Source organism: Dreissena polymorpha, chromosome 1, assembly GCF_020536995.1.
Source record: "Dreissena polymorpha isolate Duluth1 chromosome 1, UMN_Dpol_1.0, whole genome shotgun sequence".
NCBI classification, from domain to species: domain Eukaryota; kingdom Metazoa; phylum Mollusca; class Bivalvia; order Myida; family Dreissenidae; genus Dreissena; species Dreissena polymorpha.
The window spans coordinates 50188231-50205652 of NC_068355.1; the positions used below are offsets into that span (position 1 = coordinate 50188231).

At 38.2% G+C, this 17422-nt stretch overlaps 2 protein-coding genes across 2 annotated transcripts in view; one reads left to right on the plus strand and one right to left on the minus strand.

Annotated features, from left to right (window-relative positions):
* The window catches only part of LOC127879623 (leucine-rich repeats and immunoglobulin-like domains protein 2), a 76549-nt gene extending 61941 nt beyond the window's left edge, over window positions 1-14608 (plus strand). The window contains exons 10-19 of the mRNA XM_052426590.1: window positions 868-1011; window positions 3485-3709; window positions 4744-4907; window positions 5117-5262; window positions 6607-6781; window positions 7358-7642; window positions 7932-8672; window positions 9838-10365; window positions 10656-10772; window positions 10990-14608. Coding sequence (XP_052282550.1) covers window positions 868-1011; window positions 3485-3709; window positions 4744-4907; window positions 5117-5262; window positions 6607-6781; window positions 7358-7642; window positions 7932-8672; window positions 9838-10365; window positions 10656-10772; window positions 10990-11399 — 2935 coding nt within the window. The 3' untranslated portion in view covers window positions 11400-14608. The remainder of the gene's footprint in view (window positions 1-867; window positions 1012-3484; window positions 3710-4743; window positions 4908-5116; window positions 5263-6606; window positions 6782-7357; window positions 7643-7931; window positions 8673-9837; window positions 10366-10655; window positions 10773-10989) is intronic.
* A 1175-nt stretch (window positions 14609-15783) lies between these two features.
* Window positions 15784-17087, minus strand: LOC127880135 (complement C1q tumor necrosis factor-related protein 3-like). The gene is made up of 2 exons (XM_052427376.1): window positions 16739-17087; window positions 15784-16295 (listed from the first exon to the last, which is right to left on the minus strand). The coding sequence occupies exons 1-2, from the start codon at window positions 16905-16907 to the stop codon at window positions 15844-15846; spliced, it is 621 nt and encodes a 206-aa protein (XP_052283336.1). The 5' UTR covers window positions 16908-17087; the 3' UTR covers window positions 15784-15843.
* Between the last annotated feature and the right edge of the window lie 335 nt (window positions 17088-17422).

Consider the following 17422-nt stretch of genomic DNA (forward strand, 5'->3'; position numbering starts at 1 on the left):
TGCACATTCAAGGTCAGAGGTCAAATATATGTGGCCAAAATCGCTCATTTTATGAGTACTTTTGCAATATTGAAGATAGCAACTTGATATTTGGCATGCATGTGTATCTCATGGAGCTACAGATTTTGAGTGGTGAAAGGTCAAGGTCATCCTTAAAGGTCAAATATATGGGTCAAAATTGCTCATGTAATGTCACTTCTGCAATATTGAAGCTAGCAATTTTATATTTGACATGCATGTGTATATCATGGAGCTGCACATTTTGAGTGTTGAAGTGTCAAGGTCATCCTTCAAGGTCAAACGTCATATACTGGGACATAGTGTTTCACAAACACATCTTGTTGGTGGGAAAATATTATTAGTTTATTTATTAGACTTCATCATGATATAACCAAAATGTTCACATATATTAAAGGGACCTTTTCACAGAGTTTGGCATTTATTGAAGAGTGTCATTCAATGCTTTATATTTATAAATGTAAACATTGGATCTAAAAAGCTTCAGTATAAAAACAAGCTCGCAGGCTGTTCTGGTTTTATGCTGTTTGCACATAGCCATTTTCACTTTGCTTCTAAGTGGTAAAGGGTTTAGCCCTTTGCATGCTGGGAAATTTGTCGTCTGCTAAAATGTCGTCTGCTGAATTTCTAAAATTAGCATTTTATTCGATTTTTTTCAAAGAATACTGCAAAAATAGCAAACAGTTTTGATCCTGATGAGACGCCACGTTCTGTGGCGTCTCATCTGGATCCAAACTGTTTGCAAAGGACTTCGAAATTCGGTTCCAGCACTGAAAGAGTTAGACTTGCTGGTAGGTTACTCAGCATGTTGTAGAGCTGTAACTGATTTCTCTCCCAATCTGATTGCAGTGCCCTGCAGTATAACCAGCTGGTGACACTTGAGTCTGATTCGCTCTCGAGTCTCGGAAACCTGGTATCTTTGAGTCTGGCCGGCAACTACATCGAGTTTATAGAGGAGGATGCCTTCAAACATGTCAAGAACCTCGTGTCTCTGTAAGTAGACCAACAGCTAGGTTGTTTGTGCATGAGTCTCCATGTATTTAGATTTTGTGTTTCCATTTATAGGTATTTCAGTATTATAGTTATACAATTCTAATGGCTATCAGTTAACTAAGTCCTTCTCAAATCTTATACTGTTTAAGCTCAGCTGATAAGTAAGCCCAGGTTTTATGGGATGCAATATTCTAAGACACATGCACGTTAAGGATGAACTAATACTCACAAAATGATGGTATCTGTGTTAAGAAGGATGCACACAATTCTACACTTTCTGTGCTTAAAATAAAATTCATTGTTGTTTTTTTGCCACCTAATGCTAGCTAATGTGTCCCATAATGCAAGTGGGCACCTGTCATTAGCCATTAATTTGTCTTACTTTATTGACAATTATGGAAAGCTGGTTTTGTTACTCGTAGAAATTTATTTGTGGCAAGATGGTACATGCCCTTTAGTAACTGTCCAATCAAAATTGCGTTATTAGTAACACTGAGTTCTGCATCATTCTAATAACATGGTCATGAATACATGTATACCTTTATTTTGTAAACAAATGATAAGCAAATTATTTTTTTTTCAATAAACCTTTTAAAAGAGACTTAATTTTGAAATTCAACTAATTTCATTCGCTTACATTTTAAGTACAGTTAAACTTAATATGAGGTCACAGTTCTGAAAATACACACTTGTGTGAAGGAATTAGTATTAATGTGTTTCCAAACAGACTGAAGAGACCTGAAACAAACATCTCCAATATGAACCTTAAGTTTTATTGTAGTTCAAAGTGAGAAAAAATATCTCCTACTGTTCAACCTTGTCATAAAGATAGTGTTTTCCCTTTGTAGCTATTAAATTCTTGAAATTCTTCGTCTAGTATTTGTTGAGTATTTCATTATTGACCACATTTTGCTTGGTTCCCCTATTAAAAAAGTATGAGGTGTTCGACCATAGAGGAATATCAAAGATACATGTTACATCAATAGCCAAAATTAAATGTGCTTGAAAACTTGTTCAACATTTCAAACGTCTTGTTTACTGGCATTGAGAACTTCAATCCAGTGAAATTCTGCCCCCTTATACAAATATCCTCCAATAAAAGACCAGTGATTCACATTCATTCAGTAGAAACTAGTCTTGCACTTGACCGCCGTTTCAAGAGCTTGTATTCAGACGTGGGTAAATAATTCCCTTTATTGAACAAACGCATATTCACGTTTTAATTGCCAATTAAAAGGCTTCTTTCCCTTTAAGGTGGTGTAAAATAAAATTTGGTAATTAGGTTGTTGAGCAGAGGTGAGAGACGTTCTTTAAATAGCTTATGCATGGTACTCAAGCAAAAGGTTAATTATAAGATGTTAATTGCTTGATTTGATTGCGTTTCTTCAATTTCTTTGCTGACACTTCTTGTACGTTAATTGTATGTCAGCAAATTGCATTTAAATTCAATTATAATGATACTGTGATACATGAACTACTTTGAATATGCACTGAAAAGAATGCATCCACCTTTACCTCAAGATGAAATTATGCACTTTGGACCACATTTATTGATTAAAGTAAACAAGGAATAAAATTATGGAAAACAGCATCTTAATAAAATCAAATATGTATGCCCAAAGAAGATTTAACTGAGGAAATGATGTGTATTAGCTCCATTAAGCAATATCTTTTTGTCTTGTTTTGGAATGGTCATTACATTTATTGTTAGATGCAATCTATGCCAAATTTGGTCTTACTTTGTCACATTAAAACGTACGCAAACTGTTTTCAAGAACTTTTAAAGATACTCATAATGTAATCTGATTAAATGACATTTTATGCTTGTTAGTTAAAGCGACTTGAGAATCATCTGCAAAGAGGGGTTCTTAATTTGTTAATTATATTCAGAAATTAAATGTTCTTCCATGTTGCAATCAAGTGACCTCTATCCTTATTATTGTCTATTTGTTTGATTTTTATGCCCCCGAAGGAGGGCATATAGTGATCGCACTGTCCATCTGTCTTTCCGTCACACTTTTGCATTTAGGTTTCGAAAAATGCTCATAACATAATGTCGGTTCAGATGTAATCTTCATATTTGGTATGCATGTGTATATGGGCAAGGCCTTTTCATATGCACAAAAAGTTTGACCCCTTTGACCTTGAACTTAGGGTCCGTGTTTAGGTTTCGAAATCTCCGGGGCATATGTCTTCCAATGGAGACAGCTCTTGTTTGACTGTTGTTTTCAATAGTATTTCTGTACTAAGTGCACATACTTACTCCAATAAATAAATAAATAACTGGATGTAAGTTGTGAATGGCTGTAGAAATACTTAAATGTCCAAGCCTTACACAAGTTATGTTAAGAATTCTTAAACCAAACCCGCAATCATTAGATTTGTTGTCCAGTGAAATACCAAACGAGTTAGTTGGCCCATTACCCTGTGATTTTGACCCAATCATGTGACCTCTTACCTTATTATATTACAGTGACCTGAGCAGCAACCGCATATCGTCGGTGATCGAGGATATTCGTGGCGCTTTCAATGGTCTGGCATCCCTGAAGACGTTGAACCTTGAGCGCAATCTGATCAAGACGATCACCAAGCAGGCGTTCATGGGCCTGGAGAAGATGGAGCACCTGCGTCTCCATAGCAACAACATCACCTCCATACAAGGCAACGCCTTCGAGTCTCTGCCCAACCTCAGGGAGCTGTACGTGTTTATTCTGATTGAGAGAGAAATTTAAATATCAATTTTAAATTTCTTAATTTACTGATCAATCATGCTTTACAGTTCTGTGATACTTGTTAAATATGTACATCTGAAGGTCAAATAATTTAATACAAGCAAATCTAATATTGATAATGTGAAAACAATTATGAGTTAACGTTATCAAACATTATGGAAGTATTTTGTTTCAATAAGAATGGCAGTAAACCATTCATGGATTTTACCACTTTTCAAATCTGCCTTTGACACAAGTTTATTAAGATTGACACTAAATAAAAAAAGTGGTGGGTCAATAATGGTAAATGATCTTTTCTGGTTCTGTCCTGTAGTAGTGGGGGACATATTGTTTTTGCCCTGTCTGTTGGTTGGTTGGTTGGTCTGTCTGTCTGTTTGCGCCAACTTTAACATTTTGCAATAACTCTTGCTATATTGAAGATAGCAACTTGATATTTGGCATGCATGTGTATCTCATGGAGCTGCACATTTTGAGTGGTGAAAGGTCAAGGTCATCCTTCAAGGTCAGAGGTCAAATATATGTGGCCCAAATCGCTTATTTTATGAATACTTTTGCGATATTGAAGATAGCAACTTGATATTTGGCATGCATGTGTATCTCATGGAGCTGCACATTTTGAGTGGTGAAAGGTCAAGGTCATTCTTCAAGGTCAGAGGTCAAATATATGTGGCCCAAATCGCTTATTTTATGAATACTTTTGCGATATTAAAGATAGCAACTTGATATTTGGCATGCATGTGTATCTCATGGTGCTGCATATTTTGAGTGGTGAAAGGTCAAGGGCATCCTTCAAGGTCAAATATATGGGTCAAAATTGCGCATGTAATGTCACTTCTGCAATATTGAAGCTAGCAATTTTATATTTGAAATGCGTGTGTATCTCAAGGAGCTGCACATTTCGAGTGGTGAAGGGTCAAGGTCAAGGTCATCCTACAAGGTCAAACATCATATAGGGGGACATTGTGTTTCACAAACACATCTTGTTTCATCATTTTTTCAGGAGTTTCAATTCGAGCAGTCTGTTTTGTGACTGCCAGTTGTCATGGGTACCCATCTGGCTGCGTGACAACAACTTTGAGCGTTCCGTGGTTGCTAAGTGTGCACATCCAGACAATCTTAAGGGACGCAGCATCTTTGCTGTGGACTCCAGTGATTTCAAATGTGGTATGTAGCCATGTTCATGTTAAACATTTTGTTAATATAATTGCGTATTAAGTGCGGATCAAACCATGTTTTGTAGATTCCACATCAGCCACTTTATCATGTGTCTATTTCACATCAACGACTGTTTCCTTTGTCTACTATTGCACATCATCAACTGTGCCCTGTGTCTACTATTGCACATCAGCAACTGTGTTCTGTGTCTATTGCAGACGGTCAGTTCCTCAAGCCGGAGATCGTGTTGAACCCTCGCTCCCAAAACATCCTCAAGGGTGATAACGTAACATTGAACTGCACTGCTGCCAGTACGGAGTCCAAGGGCTCACCCACGCAGTTCCAGTGGAAGAAAGATAATGTGGTATGTACTGGGTGTATGATTGGAAGTTCTACTAGTGTGTTTTAACAGAAGAGTTTGTGTACATGTTTATACATTTTTTTATGCTATCAATCATATTCATCATTTCACTTGTATGACATCTCACTTCCCTATTTTCCCTGGCCATGATTGCAGTCATTCAGTGGATAGTGTGTCCGTCTGTGTATCATTAGGTTCCAGGTACGAATTCTCACTCCGGGAGCATATTTCGGATCTTTTTCAAAAACACTTTGTGTTGTTTCTATGCAAAAACAGACTTGGGAGTGCCTTGATAAGTGGTAGGCTTTGAAGGCTTTTAGAGTGCCTTGATAAGTGGTAGGCTTTGAAGGCTATTAGAGTGCCTTGATAAGTGGTAGGCTTTGAAGGCTATTAGAGTGCCTTGATAAGTGGTAGGCTTTGAAGGCTATTAGAGTGCCTTGATAAGTGGTAGGCTTTGAAGGCTATTAGAGTGCCTTGATAAGTGGTAGGCTTTGAAGGCTATTAGAGTGCCTTGATAAGTGGTAGGCTTTGAAGGCTATTAGAGTGCATTGATAAGTGGTAGGCTTTGAAGGCTATTAGAGTGCATTGATAAGTGGTAGGCTTTGAAGGCTATTAGAGTGCCTTGATAAGTGGTAGGCTTTGAAGGCTATTAGAGTGCATTGATAAGTGGTAGGCTTTGAAGGCTATTATAGTGCCTTGATAAGTGGTAGGCTTTGAAAGCTATTTGAGTGCCTTGATAAGTGGTAGGCTTTGAAGGCTATTTGAGTGCCTTGATAAGTGGTAGGCTTTGAAGGCTATTAGAGTGCCTTGATAAGTGGTAGGCTTTGAAGGCTATTAGAGTGCCTTGATAAGTGGTAGGCTTTGAAGGCTATTAGAGTGCCTTGATAAGTGGTAGGCTTTGAAGGCTATTAGAGTGCCTTGATAAGTGGTAGGCTTTGAAGGCTATTAGAGTGCCTTGATAAGTGGTAGGCTTTGAAGGCTATTAGAGTGCCTTGATAAGTGGTAGGCTTTAAAGGCTATTAAACGCAAATAAATAATCCACGCTCTGGGTAAACTGGGCTAATTGCTTGTCCATAAAGTGTCATCCCAGATTAGCCTGTGCAGTCTCCACAGGCTAATCAGGGACGTCACTTTCCACCTTGCCAATACTGGATTATTGTTTTTAAGAGACTTTAGACTAAAAATTCCATAAAAGCGAAAAGTGTCGTCCCAGATTAGCTAACCGCACAGGCTAATCTGGGAAGACAATTTATGTACGTGCAATAGAATAGGGCCTGTTATCCCAGAACAAAGCTCAAATAAATGTGTAGAAACTAACAAAACTCTGAATATTCTGGTCTGATGTAGATCCTGACGAATGTGAAGACCGAGGACACAGCCCAGCGGTCGGGCAATCTGACCCACTACGTGTCAAGGCTGCACATCTTGGACGCACGCGACACAGACGCTGCCCGATACCAGTGTGTCATCTCCAACGAGTACGGGTCTGCTTACTCAAAGAGGGCTAACATTAATGTGTATGGTAAGGTGACAACTTTCAGTCTTTTGAGTGTTTTTAAATTATGTTCAGAAAACGTTTTCCAAGAGTCACTTTGAATGATTAAATAATATTTGGAAGATGTCTTCATAAGTCACATAGTTATGCTAACAGTTCAGTGCATTTCCTTCAATATTGAGAATAATTTCTTTGCTATGAACATAGTTACATTTACTTAGATCATTAAACTATACCTTGACTACAGAAACTTTTAATTTACTAGTATTTGAATTACAGACTCCACAAAACCTCATTAAGTCCTATCAGAAAAATTGTCTGAAATTTCATTTGATGAACATTTGATGAATCTGTCATTGCTTGGTTGCAATGTGTGAATTTGTTTATTTCTTGTGATACAATCACATCTTGTGGTTCTAAAAGTACCCACGTGTTTCAGAGACAATTTTTCATCCAATTAGTCTGACTGACTGACAGACTTTGTGGAATCTAAGATAACTCAATAAAGCCCCCTTGAAGTTGGCCAAAAAAACTCAACCTGAATATTCACATTGAAAGGAAATCAATTGCTTACACATAATTCCATAAATCCTCTGGGTACAGTTTTCCCGCGGTTCACGAAGCGCCCAGTGAACGTGACAGCCAAGGCCCAGACAGAGGCCACCCTGGTATGTGCTGCAGAGGGCGAACCTAAGCCACTGATCACCTGGCAGAAGGACGGGGGCTTCGACCATTTTCCAGCCGCCCAGGAGCGTCGCATGCACGTGATCCCAGAGGACGACCACTTCTTCATCATGAATGTCAAGGCTGCAGACGAAGGCATCTACAGTTGTATTGCAAAGAACGACGCCGGAACCATTGTTGCCAACGTTACTTTAACAGTGCTTCGTAAGTCGTCGGCCTTTGTCTATATTTAAGTTGCGCTTTTGGCAAAACTGGGCATAATGCATGTGCCTATTGTCCCAGATCAGCCTGTGCAGTTTTCCCTGGGACTGGCACATATATTAGATTGGTACATATTAGATTTGTTGAGTCTTGTAAAATAGGTGTGGTTTGCTTTAATAAATTCCATTGCCTCTAGTGTTAAATAATAAAAGCACTTCAGATACATAATAATATGCAGTGATTACATTGAGATTCATCAAGTATGTATACAAAAACATTTGTTTGTTAACAGAGACTCCATCCTTTGTTCGTCCCATGGAGCACAAGGAGACCCGAGAGAAGGAGACCTCAGTTCTGGAGTGTCTGGCCCAGGGCAGCCCCCAGCCGACCTTGACCTGGTTCCACAAGGGTCAGCCCCTTGAATTGGGCCAACGCCACTTCTTCACTGCTGAGAAACAGCTGCTGATAATTGTTGAGACAGAGAAGGGGGATGCCGGGGAGTACACGTGTGAGATGTCTAACACCCTGGGGACCATTCGTGGAACGTCCAAGCTCACCGTGGTGACTGGTTCAGTTGGATCGGGAGGCAAAGAGGGGCCTTCGACCTCTGGTGGTGGTGGCACTGGGGGTCTTGATGATGAATCCACTACCACAGGCATCATCATCATCGCAGTAGTGTGCTGCGTTGTCGGAACATCCCTTGTGTGGGTGATCATCATATATCAGACCAGAAAGCGCCAGGAATTGTACAGTGCCACCCCGACTGATGAGACCACCCTGCCAGGGGAGGGGCCCAGTTCTGGATGCCTGTCTTCTGATAAGGAAGGCAGCTACACGCACGGGGTACCCCTGAACGGAGTGGCTGGGTACCAGTACCAGGAACTGCAGACTAAGGAGTCGGGGTACGAGTCGTCCTCTGGTAGGTTCAGGGCCATCAGGCCAGCCATATTCCCCAGTGATGTGCACGGCGATGAAGTACATGAGCAATATGAGGTCCTGACACAGAATGGCCATTACATAGCACAGTCAGATGGTGAGTGGAGCAGATTGCTTAATCCATTACCTCTTATAAACGTATTTTGACGCATGTGTAGTCCTATAGAAAGTTAAATTTAATTAAAGACCTTTCTTTCTAGATTTAAGTTTAAAGGCTTCATTTCACACCCAAAGGTACTGATGAGTCAGCAAACAGCGAGTTACTCGCAGGCTGTTCTGGTTTTATGCTGCTTGCAAAAGCCATTTTCACTTGGCTTCTTATGGGGAAAGGGTTGACATTTGAGCCATGTTCTGAGGAAAAAAGGGTTTAAAGGGATCTTTTCACGCTTTGGTAAATTGACAAAATTGAAAAAAGTTGTTTCAGATCCGTAAGTTTTCGTTTTAGTTATGATATTTGTGAGGAAACAGTAATACTGAACATTAACCATGCTCTAATATAGCCATTATATGCATCTTTTGACGATTTTAAAACCTAAAAATTATAAAGCGTTGCAACGCGAAACGATTGAATAATTTGGAGAGTTCTGTTTTTGTCGTTAAATTTTGTGAAACTACGAAGATTGCTTATATAAGGTATAAAATACTTCTTGAATGTGTACTCGGCGGAATAGCTCAGTAGGCTAAAGCGTTTTTACTTCAGGACTCTGGCAGGACTCCAGGGGTCACTGGTTCTAAACCTGCTCCGGGCAATGTTCTTTCCCTTTTTAATTTTTTTTTCTTGATTTTTTACTGGAGCTTTTATGATCCAATGTTTACATTTATCAATATATAGCATTTAATGAATAAGTTAAAAAAATGCCAAAATCTGTGAAAAGGCCCCTTTAATGCATGTGACTAGTATCTTTCCAGATCAGCCTGTGTAGTCAGCTCAGGCTAATCAGGGACATGTTTTGCTTTTATTGAAAACGTCGTTTAAAAAGGAAGTCTTTTCTAAACGAAATTCCAGTCCAGGCAGAAAATGGTGACTGCAGATCCCACAGACTAATCTGGGATGACACTTATAAGCACATGCATTAGGCACAGTTCTCCAGCAGTAGATTACTTTAAGTGGTTTGTTCACAAAAATTGTTCTATAATAATTTTCTCGGGATGCACAGCTTTGCTAGGGATGATAAACTCACATTTTGGCAGCTTTGCTACAGTGTTTCATCAATGGCCAAATTATGTCCAAATTGTGTATACTTAAACCTTTCCATTAACAGAAAACAGCCTGTCCAGTGAAGAATACCAGCATAGCGACACAGACTCGGTGAAAAGTGAGGAGAGTCAGAGTGTCGGCAGTTCACACTCCAGTCATCAACGAGTTCTCTCTACATTCCATCCAGTTGCTGCCAGCCGAGAAAGAATTGCGCGCTCGCGATCGTGTTCAACTTCACAGATACCCCGTGACGTACCTCTTGATGACATGGAGCTTTCAACATATTCCGCGTGTACGAAAAATAAACCAAATCTAGATAACTCTGTGGCGTCACAAACGGATGACAGTGACATGGGTGATGTCCCTTTTAAAAAAGTGAACAGTTCTACTTCAATTAATAGACTTAATAATAATTCTGTGTGTAGAAACTGTAGTGAGTGTAATTTGCCAGATAGTTCAGTGTGTATGCACATGAGGCCCCCGTCCATACCTCCCAAACCCTCTAGGCAAAGGCATGGGCGACATAAAGAGCACACACTCTTTGACAGGGCTCAACCCCCAGGCATGTCTCGCAGCAGTAGTGATATACCAGGTAACCTGTGCAGCAAATAACTCTTATCTTTGAATAAACATTCATGAGATGAATAATTATTTGTAATATTGAAATGTGGTGTGAACATTTTGCTTGGCTTGTTAATTCCCATATACTGTAGATCGATTGATATGGAATGATGATGATTACATAAAAAATGTGCTTCACAGAAATGGCATACATGTATTTGAAATCACAACTCTACAGTGTTCAATAATCCCATTTACGAAAGTCAGTCTCCTTAAATGTTAAAAAAAAAAATACTGTGACAGCCTATTGGTTGATTTCAGACTACCTGTACAGAGGAGAAGACATTCCCACATCCCCACATTCTCATGTCCATGAATTCCATCCACCTCCCCCACCACCTCTCTTGGGATACCCCGCTGGCTTTTACCTAGGTTCAGGTATGTTGCAATAGTTCAAGACATCATGAATAACAAGTAACAAGTCACTGAGTGTAACACACTATGGTATCTAGTCTAGAATTGGTCCATGAAAATAGTTTAGATTTTCATTTACATTGTGCACAAATTCTTACTTTGAGCTAAGTTCAGTATTAAATCTTTGTTTCAAATATGTGTAACATTATTTTTTCAAATTTAAGATGATATATATTTGCAGATTACGATACCGGTGTATGCGTGAGTGGTGTGCCCAGGGTGCCTAATGGTGCTTTCGTCCCCGTGTATCATCCTGTGAATACTCCGTGCGAGTGCCAAGTGCACATGGCACCACCACCCCCTCATTCACAAGTCAAAGACGCGAGTCAAACTCTTACAAACAAACCCAACAGTGCCAGTAAACTGAACAACCATAGACTCAACGGCACTAATGGGTGTGTCCATCGTCCGGTCAACGGAGTGGTGGGCGTAGCCGGTCAGTGGCCAGGACACGCCTTCACCCTGCCCTATAGACCCGCCCACTGGCAAGGCAACCAATCAGTTTCCAGATTGACCGCCAAGCAGCTTTTGATGCTGCAGAAGCAGAAGTCGAAAACAAAAATGCCGTCAAAACAAGAGCAAACTTCCTAGCCAAAATCTGTGTAAACCTTAATCTTTGTCATCCTTCCATTCAACCAAAAGTTGAATACAATTTCATTGTATTCACTATACATTTAGATGTTAAAAGAAAATAGCTAATGTAAATTTGATTAATGTATTCAGATCATTTCATTACTTATGTTAACAGTACCGGTGTGTTTTTTTGTACTCAAAACCAATAAAATTGTTCCTGTTTTGAAATGAACTTGTTTTATTATTGAAACTATAAATTTTCAGATACGCTGTAAAACATACTTATGCTATGATTATGTTCAGATTTGTTTTGGTTGGTTTGCAAGGCCAGATGATCTGGCAATATGACTGTGATATTTTATATTTTGTTCTGGTGCATTCATGTATTTAATTTTAGGGCAAGGTAAGAGTAAAATCCGTAATTCTGTAAATAGAGTTGTCTCTCCTTTGTTCCGAAAACCTATTACAGTATTTTTACCTGATAACTTGTCTGCAAATCTTTTGTATTTATATTCCTATGGTTGATTGAAGAACTTTTGAGTCCAAGTCCTATTCTAGAGTATTAATTTTAAAGATTCGTTCTAAGGCCATTCTTAACTGAAATTGCAAAATTGTCTATAGTTTAAAAGTGTGTTATAAGAATTTCGCTTTGCAATTTTCGCATAATAACTACTAAATGTATTAACACTAGAAAATTTATTGTTTCAATATTTCTTTTTTATGCCCCTGGATCGAAAGATTGGGGGTATATTGTTTTTGGCCTGTCTGTCATTGTATGTGTGTATCCCAAAACTTTAACCAAAACTTTAACCTTCATCATAACTTTTGCAATATTGAACGTAGCAACTTGATATTTGGCATGCATGTGTATCTCATGGAGCTGCACATTTTAAGTGGTGAAAGGTTAAGGTCAAGGTCATCCTTCAAGGTCAAAGGTCAAAAAAAAATTCAAAGCGGCGCATGAGGGGGCAATGTGTTTCTGAAAACACATCACTTTTGTTACTGCAGTATTTATATACCAGAGTTTTAAGATATTTGCTGATATTCAACTAAATATCTAGGTGTTATAACAGTTATGTATCTTATTTTTGTCCACACTGTTCTTATGGGAGACCGTGCTATAAACTTTATTTCAAACAATACAGGTGAACATATTATATGCAGGTTTGATTTTTTATGGGAAATAATGTTCACACACATTTTACCTCGATTTTTTTTAATGATTTTTGATGATGTTTTTACCATTTGCCTCTTTACTCCTCATTTCTATCGTACTATGGTTGTGTCATGATTGTTTTAATGCGGCAACTCCAACGGTTGTGTTCAAGATTTGTACATTTTTTGAAATTTCGTTCCATAAATCATCAAAATAATTATTGTTTTTATCTTGTTAAACTTGAAATATGAAATGTGTAACATAGTTATAAATATGTAACAAAAGAGGTACGAAAGATTGATATAAAATGTTTATATTGTTAAGGCTAAATATTATTTTGAGAGAACTTTTGTGTATTTGACACCTGAAGCAATTCATTTATTAAACGCTTGTTTAAAGCCAATGTTCACTCATTGGTTTTATTTAATTGTGTAAATTTAGATCAATTGTATGTTATTTTTTAGAAAAAAGTTTGGTGTATGTGATTATTTTGTTGGTAACAACCATTAATACACATTAAGTATTGCTGGACATGTTACATACTTAATAATTATATTTCACAAATAATAAAAGCATTTTAATCAAATAAAATTAATTATTATCATTTATATAAATTTAACATATGGTGAGTATACTTTTATCGTAAAAAAGGTGTTGTTACAAAACGTTGTATAATTTATGTCATATTGATGATGAACACAAAATGTTATTTGTATTTCTTCTGCAAGTTAAGATTGTACTCAGATTTTATGTTGATTTACTCGTACATCCAGTGGCTCGTGTTTCAATATTTTTATTTTAACTTAATACTTGGTGCTTTTAAACAATCTGCATTTATTTGTTTTGTGTGTATTTGACTCCTGAAATCCATAATGTTTTATGATTCTGTTTATGCTATTTGTGAGGTTTTCCGTACAGCTGGGTATCAAAGTACGCAAATGCAATTATGGACAACAGCATTCTTAGGAATTTTTAAATGACTTCCACATCTATAACAGTTAAATCATGGTGCCAGATTATGACAAAGAGTTTTTCATCATTGATTGACAAATATTTATTTGTGAAGTCATGTATTTGTTAGTAATCTTTTGAAATAAGTTTAAATGTGGGTTCTTAAAATTGTTTTTCTTCAAAAATGTCAGTTTATTAGAATATGGAAATTTACAAATTAACAAATCTGTAGCCCTTCAATTCAATTGAATTTTCATGTTGGCTCAAAGTTTAAGACTATTTAATTATTTTAAGTTAAGTCTATCCCCAATGCTGTGTGAATATGTTACACTTGGAGGCTTCAGTGTAACCCATTTATGCCTAGCATCTAGAAAAAAGGCCTTGGCAAACAGCGTAGACCCAGATGAGATGCCGCATGATGCGGCGTCTAGTCAGGGTCAGCGCTGTTTGCTTAAAGAAATTTCTGTAAAAGATCTTCTAAATATAGAAATAAATAAACCAGACATCCCTAACTTTGGAAATAAATTGATCCAATTTAGAAGGATGGGTGAGTCAACTAGGCATAAATGGGTTAAAACAGTTGATCTTCATCTGGTTTCTCTTGGAGATTCTGGAGATTCAATAGTTCTGCGGTCAATTTACAGCTTGCGTAGTTTGGTACCAACCTGCTTACTGGAACATGAATACGTGTATACGGGTAGCGTGGTCGGCCACGTAATGAACAACATGTGAACTAACTTGACACTGGACTGATGTAGGGCATGTGATTTCAACAGCCAGTGTATCCATGGTATATTACATGGTAAACAAGAATCAAAATCTAACATTTAGACCAGAACTAATTATATGGGGTTTGATTAATTTCTTAATTATTTGTATATGTATGTTAATCAAATGAATAATGTTGTTTCAGTCGGCTATGTATTTATTTTATACCATTTATTTGTGTTGAAAAACTTAACTGAAACAAAGTGCAAGAATGGAACATGTGAAGTGTTGTTTGTGGATTATGCAGTTAATTATGAATATTAAAAATGATGATAATGAAATGTTTGTATAGATTGGAGAAATAGTAAAATATCTGATACCATTCAGAGACAAAATAAAAATCAATAAAATCTTTGCTTGTTTTCAGTTATTTATTTACACTTGTAACCCCCACATTTTAATTCATTAACACCCTTTTTAGCTCAGCTGCGCGCTAAGTTCGTTGTCTGTTGTGCCAGGTCAACCTTTGCTTTATGAACTCGAGAGGCCGCTTTTACTGTTCAACCTTCTTGAAACTTGATAATAACATTTGTCCCAATGATATCCCAGCCGAGTTCAAAACTGGATCATGTGGGGGGTCAAAAACTGGGGATCTATGTCGAGTTACTGAAAATGCTCATACACACAAGATGCCTTAATTATTGTCCCATCTGTATGCAATTTGGTCAGTATATTAGTACCAATGACAACATTGGACATTGCCGAAACTGCGTCATGTAGAATAAGACACTAGACCAAATTAAATCAAAAGCACGTGAACATACTTCCACATAAAATTTAATCTAAACTTGACATTCATGTAAGTTGGACACCGGAAAAGTAAGGGACTGGGCGTTAAGGTCCATCCTTTGAACCATCGAAGGCAACGATAGTACAAAATGGTTCAGTAACTAGTAGTTGAAAGACACGTGTCTACTGTGTGAAGAAAGTATAACCGTTTATGAACATATATCGTAATTAGAGGATATTTGGTGGATTATCGATTTTAATTCACACGTGATCATAGAAAATGATATTTTCACGAGTGAAAAAAATATTGTTTCTATGATCACGAGTGAAATATAATCGATATTCCACCAAAGCCAACACATTTTCTTTTTCTTTTATGCGTACAAATGATTATTTTCGCCATTCTGGACAATATAATTCCCCGTTGGGCGTCCAGCTGTTATTACATGGTTTCTTAAAGGAAGCAAATTCGTATGTTTTTATAAACCTCAATTCAGAATAGTCGCCCTTGGTAATTTTTTCTTTAATTTGGGGTCAAAATGGGGAAACCAAAGATATCTTTAAAAAGTTCCGGTAAAACAATGAAAATTATCGATAATTTTCACTGTTATTTTTGACAGTTTGAAACAGTGAAGTATCAGTTTTAATTTACTGATATTCCTCTATAAACCATCGGAAAGCATCAAATAAATATCTGTATTTTCAACTCCCTTCGTGTTTTAGATTATATTCAAACGGTGAAAACCCATATTTTTTGACGTTGAATGAAATCAAATAATTTTAAAATACAACATTAACTACTAGTATTTACTGTATTAGTGTTGATATTATTCATACAAATATTCATTCCAATTAAACTTAGAATTCATACAGGAGGAACCCGGAAAAAGTTGACACGCCTTGACCGTCAAGGCTCGCTGAACCGTCGCTGTACTTGGGCCACGCCTCTTGACCCTGGGTCATGTTGACCAGCACGAAGTTGGTTCCCATGGATACCTGACGATTTATGGTACTGTACGCGTAGTGACCGGTCTTCGTGTTCAGAATAGGGCTGTTTTCCCGTACCAGTGTCATCCCAACCCAGCCGCCGGGAACTTTGTGCGCGGCGAACGAGAGGCCGTAGATACCTGAAACTGGCGCCCGGAAGTGACCGTCACGTAAACTAAAGGCGCCCCCTACGTTGACGAGATCTTGTGAGAAGTTGAACTGCGTGGCGGAAGTCAGACTGGTCATGGTGTCTCCGATAGTTCCGGTGTATGACAGCTGTCGCGCATGTTTAGGCGGGGGTGGGGAAGCGCACGAGCATGGCACTGGAAACGCCGAGCAAATATTATTAACTGCCATGGTTGCAAGTTGCGCACAGCATAAACATAAAGAGAAAACTGAATTGTTCGTGTTATGTTAACACAATAAGATGGGTTGAAAGGAAAATATTTGGAATGATGGTTCCATAAAGACTTAAACCAAAAATAATGTAAAAAACGCAGTATTATTTTTAAAGTCGGATGCGGGGAAAAATGGATAGGTGCTGTGGCACCTAAAACAAGCTTTTTCATTTAGCGATTTAAGATGCGACACATACGGCGAAATCTGATAAATTTGTTGTGAGCTAATAAACGTGCAACTGAAAATCCACTTCCACGACTGTATTTGATTACAGAAACATAGAAAACCGCACATAATTATCAATAAATATTACGGTTCTGCAAGTTAGTCTTAATAATTTCCTATTACAAGACTTGAAACTGTTTACCAATTGAGGCGTTTAAAGCGCCTGCTCTCTGACGGAGACCTTGAACGCGCGTCTGCAGCGTCTGACGTAACGTCGTCTCCTCGTCCAACAGGAAACGGATCTGTGCCGCCGTGTCGGCTGCCGACGTATGCCCGACGACGAATAAGACAGTTAACCAAAACAATAGCATAGTGTATATGTCGTATCGATATGCCGACCCCGACCTGTGTGATTGATGCCTTATCTCTACACGACCTTTTAAAAGGTTGGTAGTAGGATCGAGGGACACGTCACTGATATGTTAAGTTCAGATATCGCAAATGACAAACAACGTGTGTAAGACATTCACGTTAAAACTCCAGTGCATGTTTGTTTACTATATAACTTTGTTCACTGATGATACAAGAGGAATGAAGAGACTGTTGAAATCTCCTCCGCGCCGAGATATATCGACCCTGTCCCGTACAGAGACAGAAACTCGCCCCCCTCCCCCCCCCCCCCCCGGGTCATGATCACAAACGCAAAGTTACTTGCCATGTTGCCTTAAAGTTGCAAGATATGGGTATTAAAAGTACTCGGTCTTATAGCATAAAAATTATACCGCTTCAGCTCTATTGACTCCTGGTACCCGGGGTTCGTGTAAACGCCAAATCAGAACCCGTAGATACCGGAAACTTGTGCCTGGAAATGACCAATCGTGAATGT

What these genes read in the sequence shown, in the direction of transcription:
- LOC127880135 (XM_052427376.1), bottom strand. Translation starts at nt 16,907, where the DNA reads ATGCTATTGTTTTGGTTAACTGTCTTATTCGTCGTCGGGCATACGTCG. An exon ending in CGCTTTAAACGCCTCAATTG is followed by an intron (nt 16,296 to 16,738) that starts GTAAACAGTTTC and finishes CGGCGTTTCCAG; the next exon opens with TGCCATGCTCGTGCGCTTCC.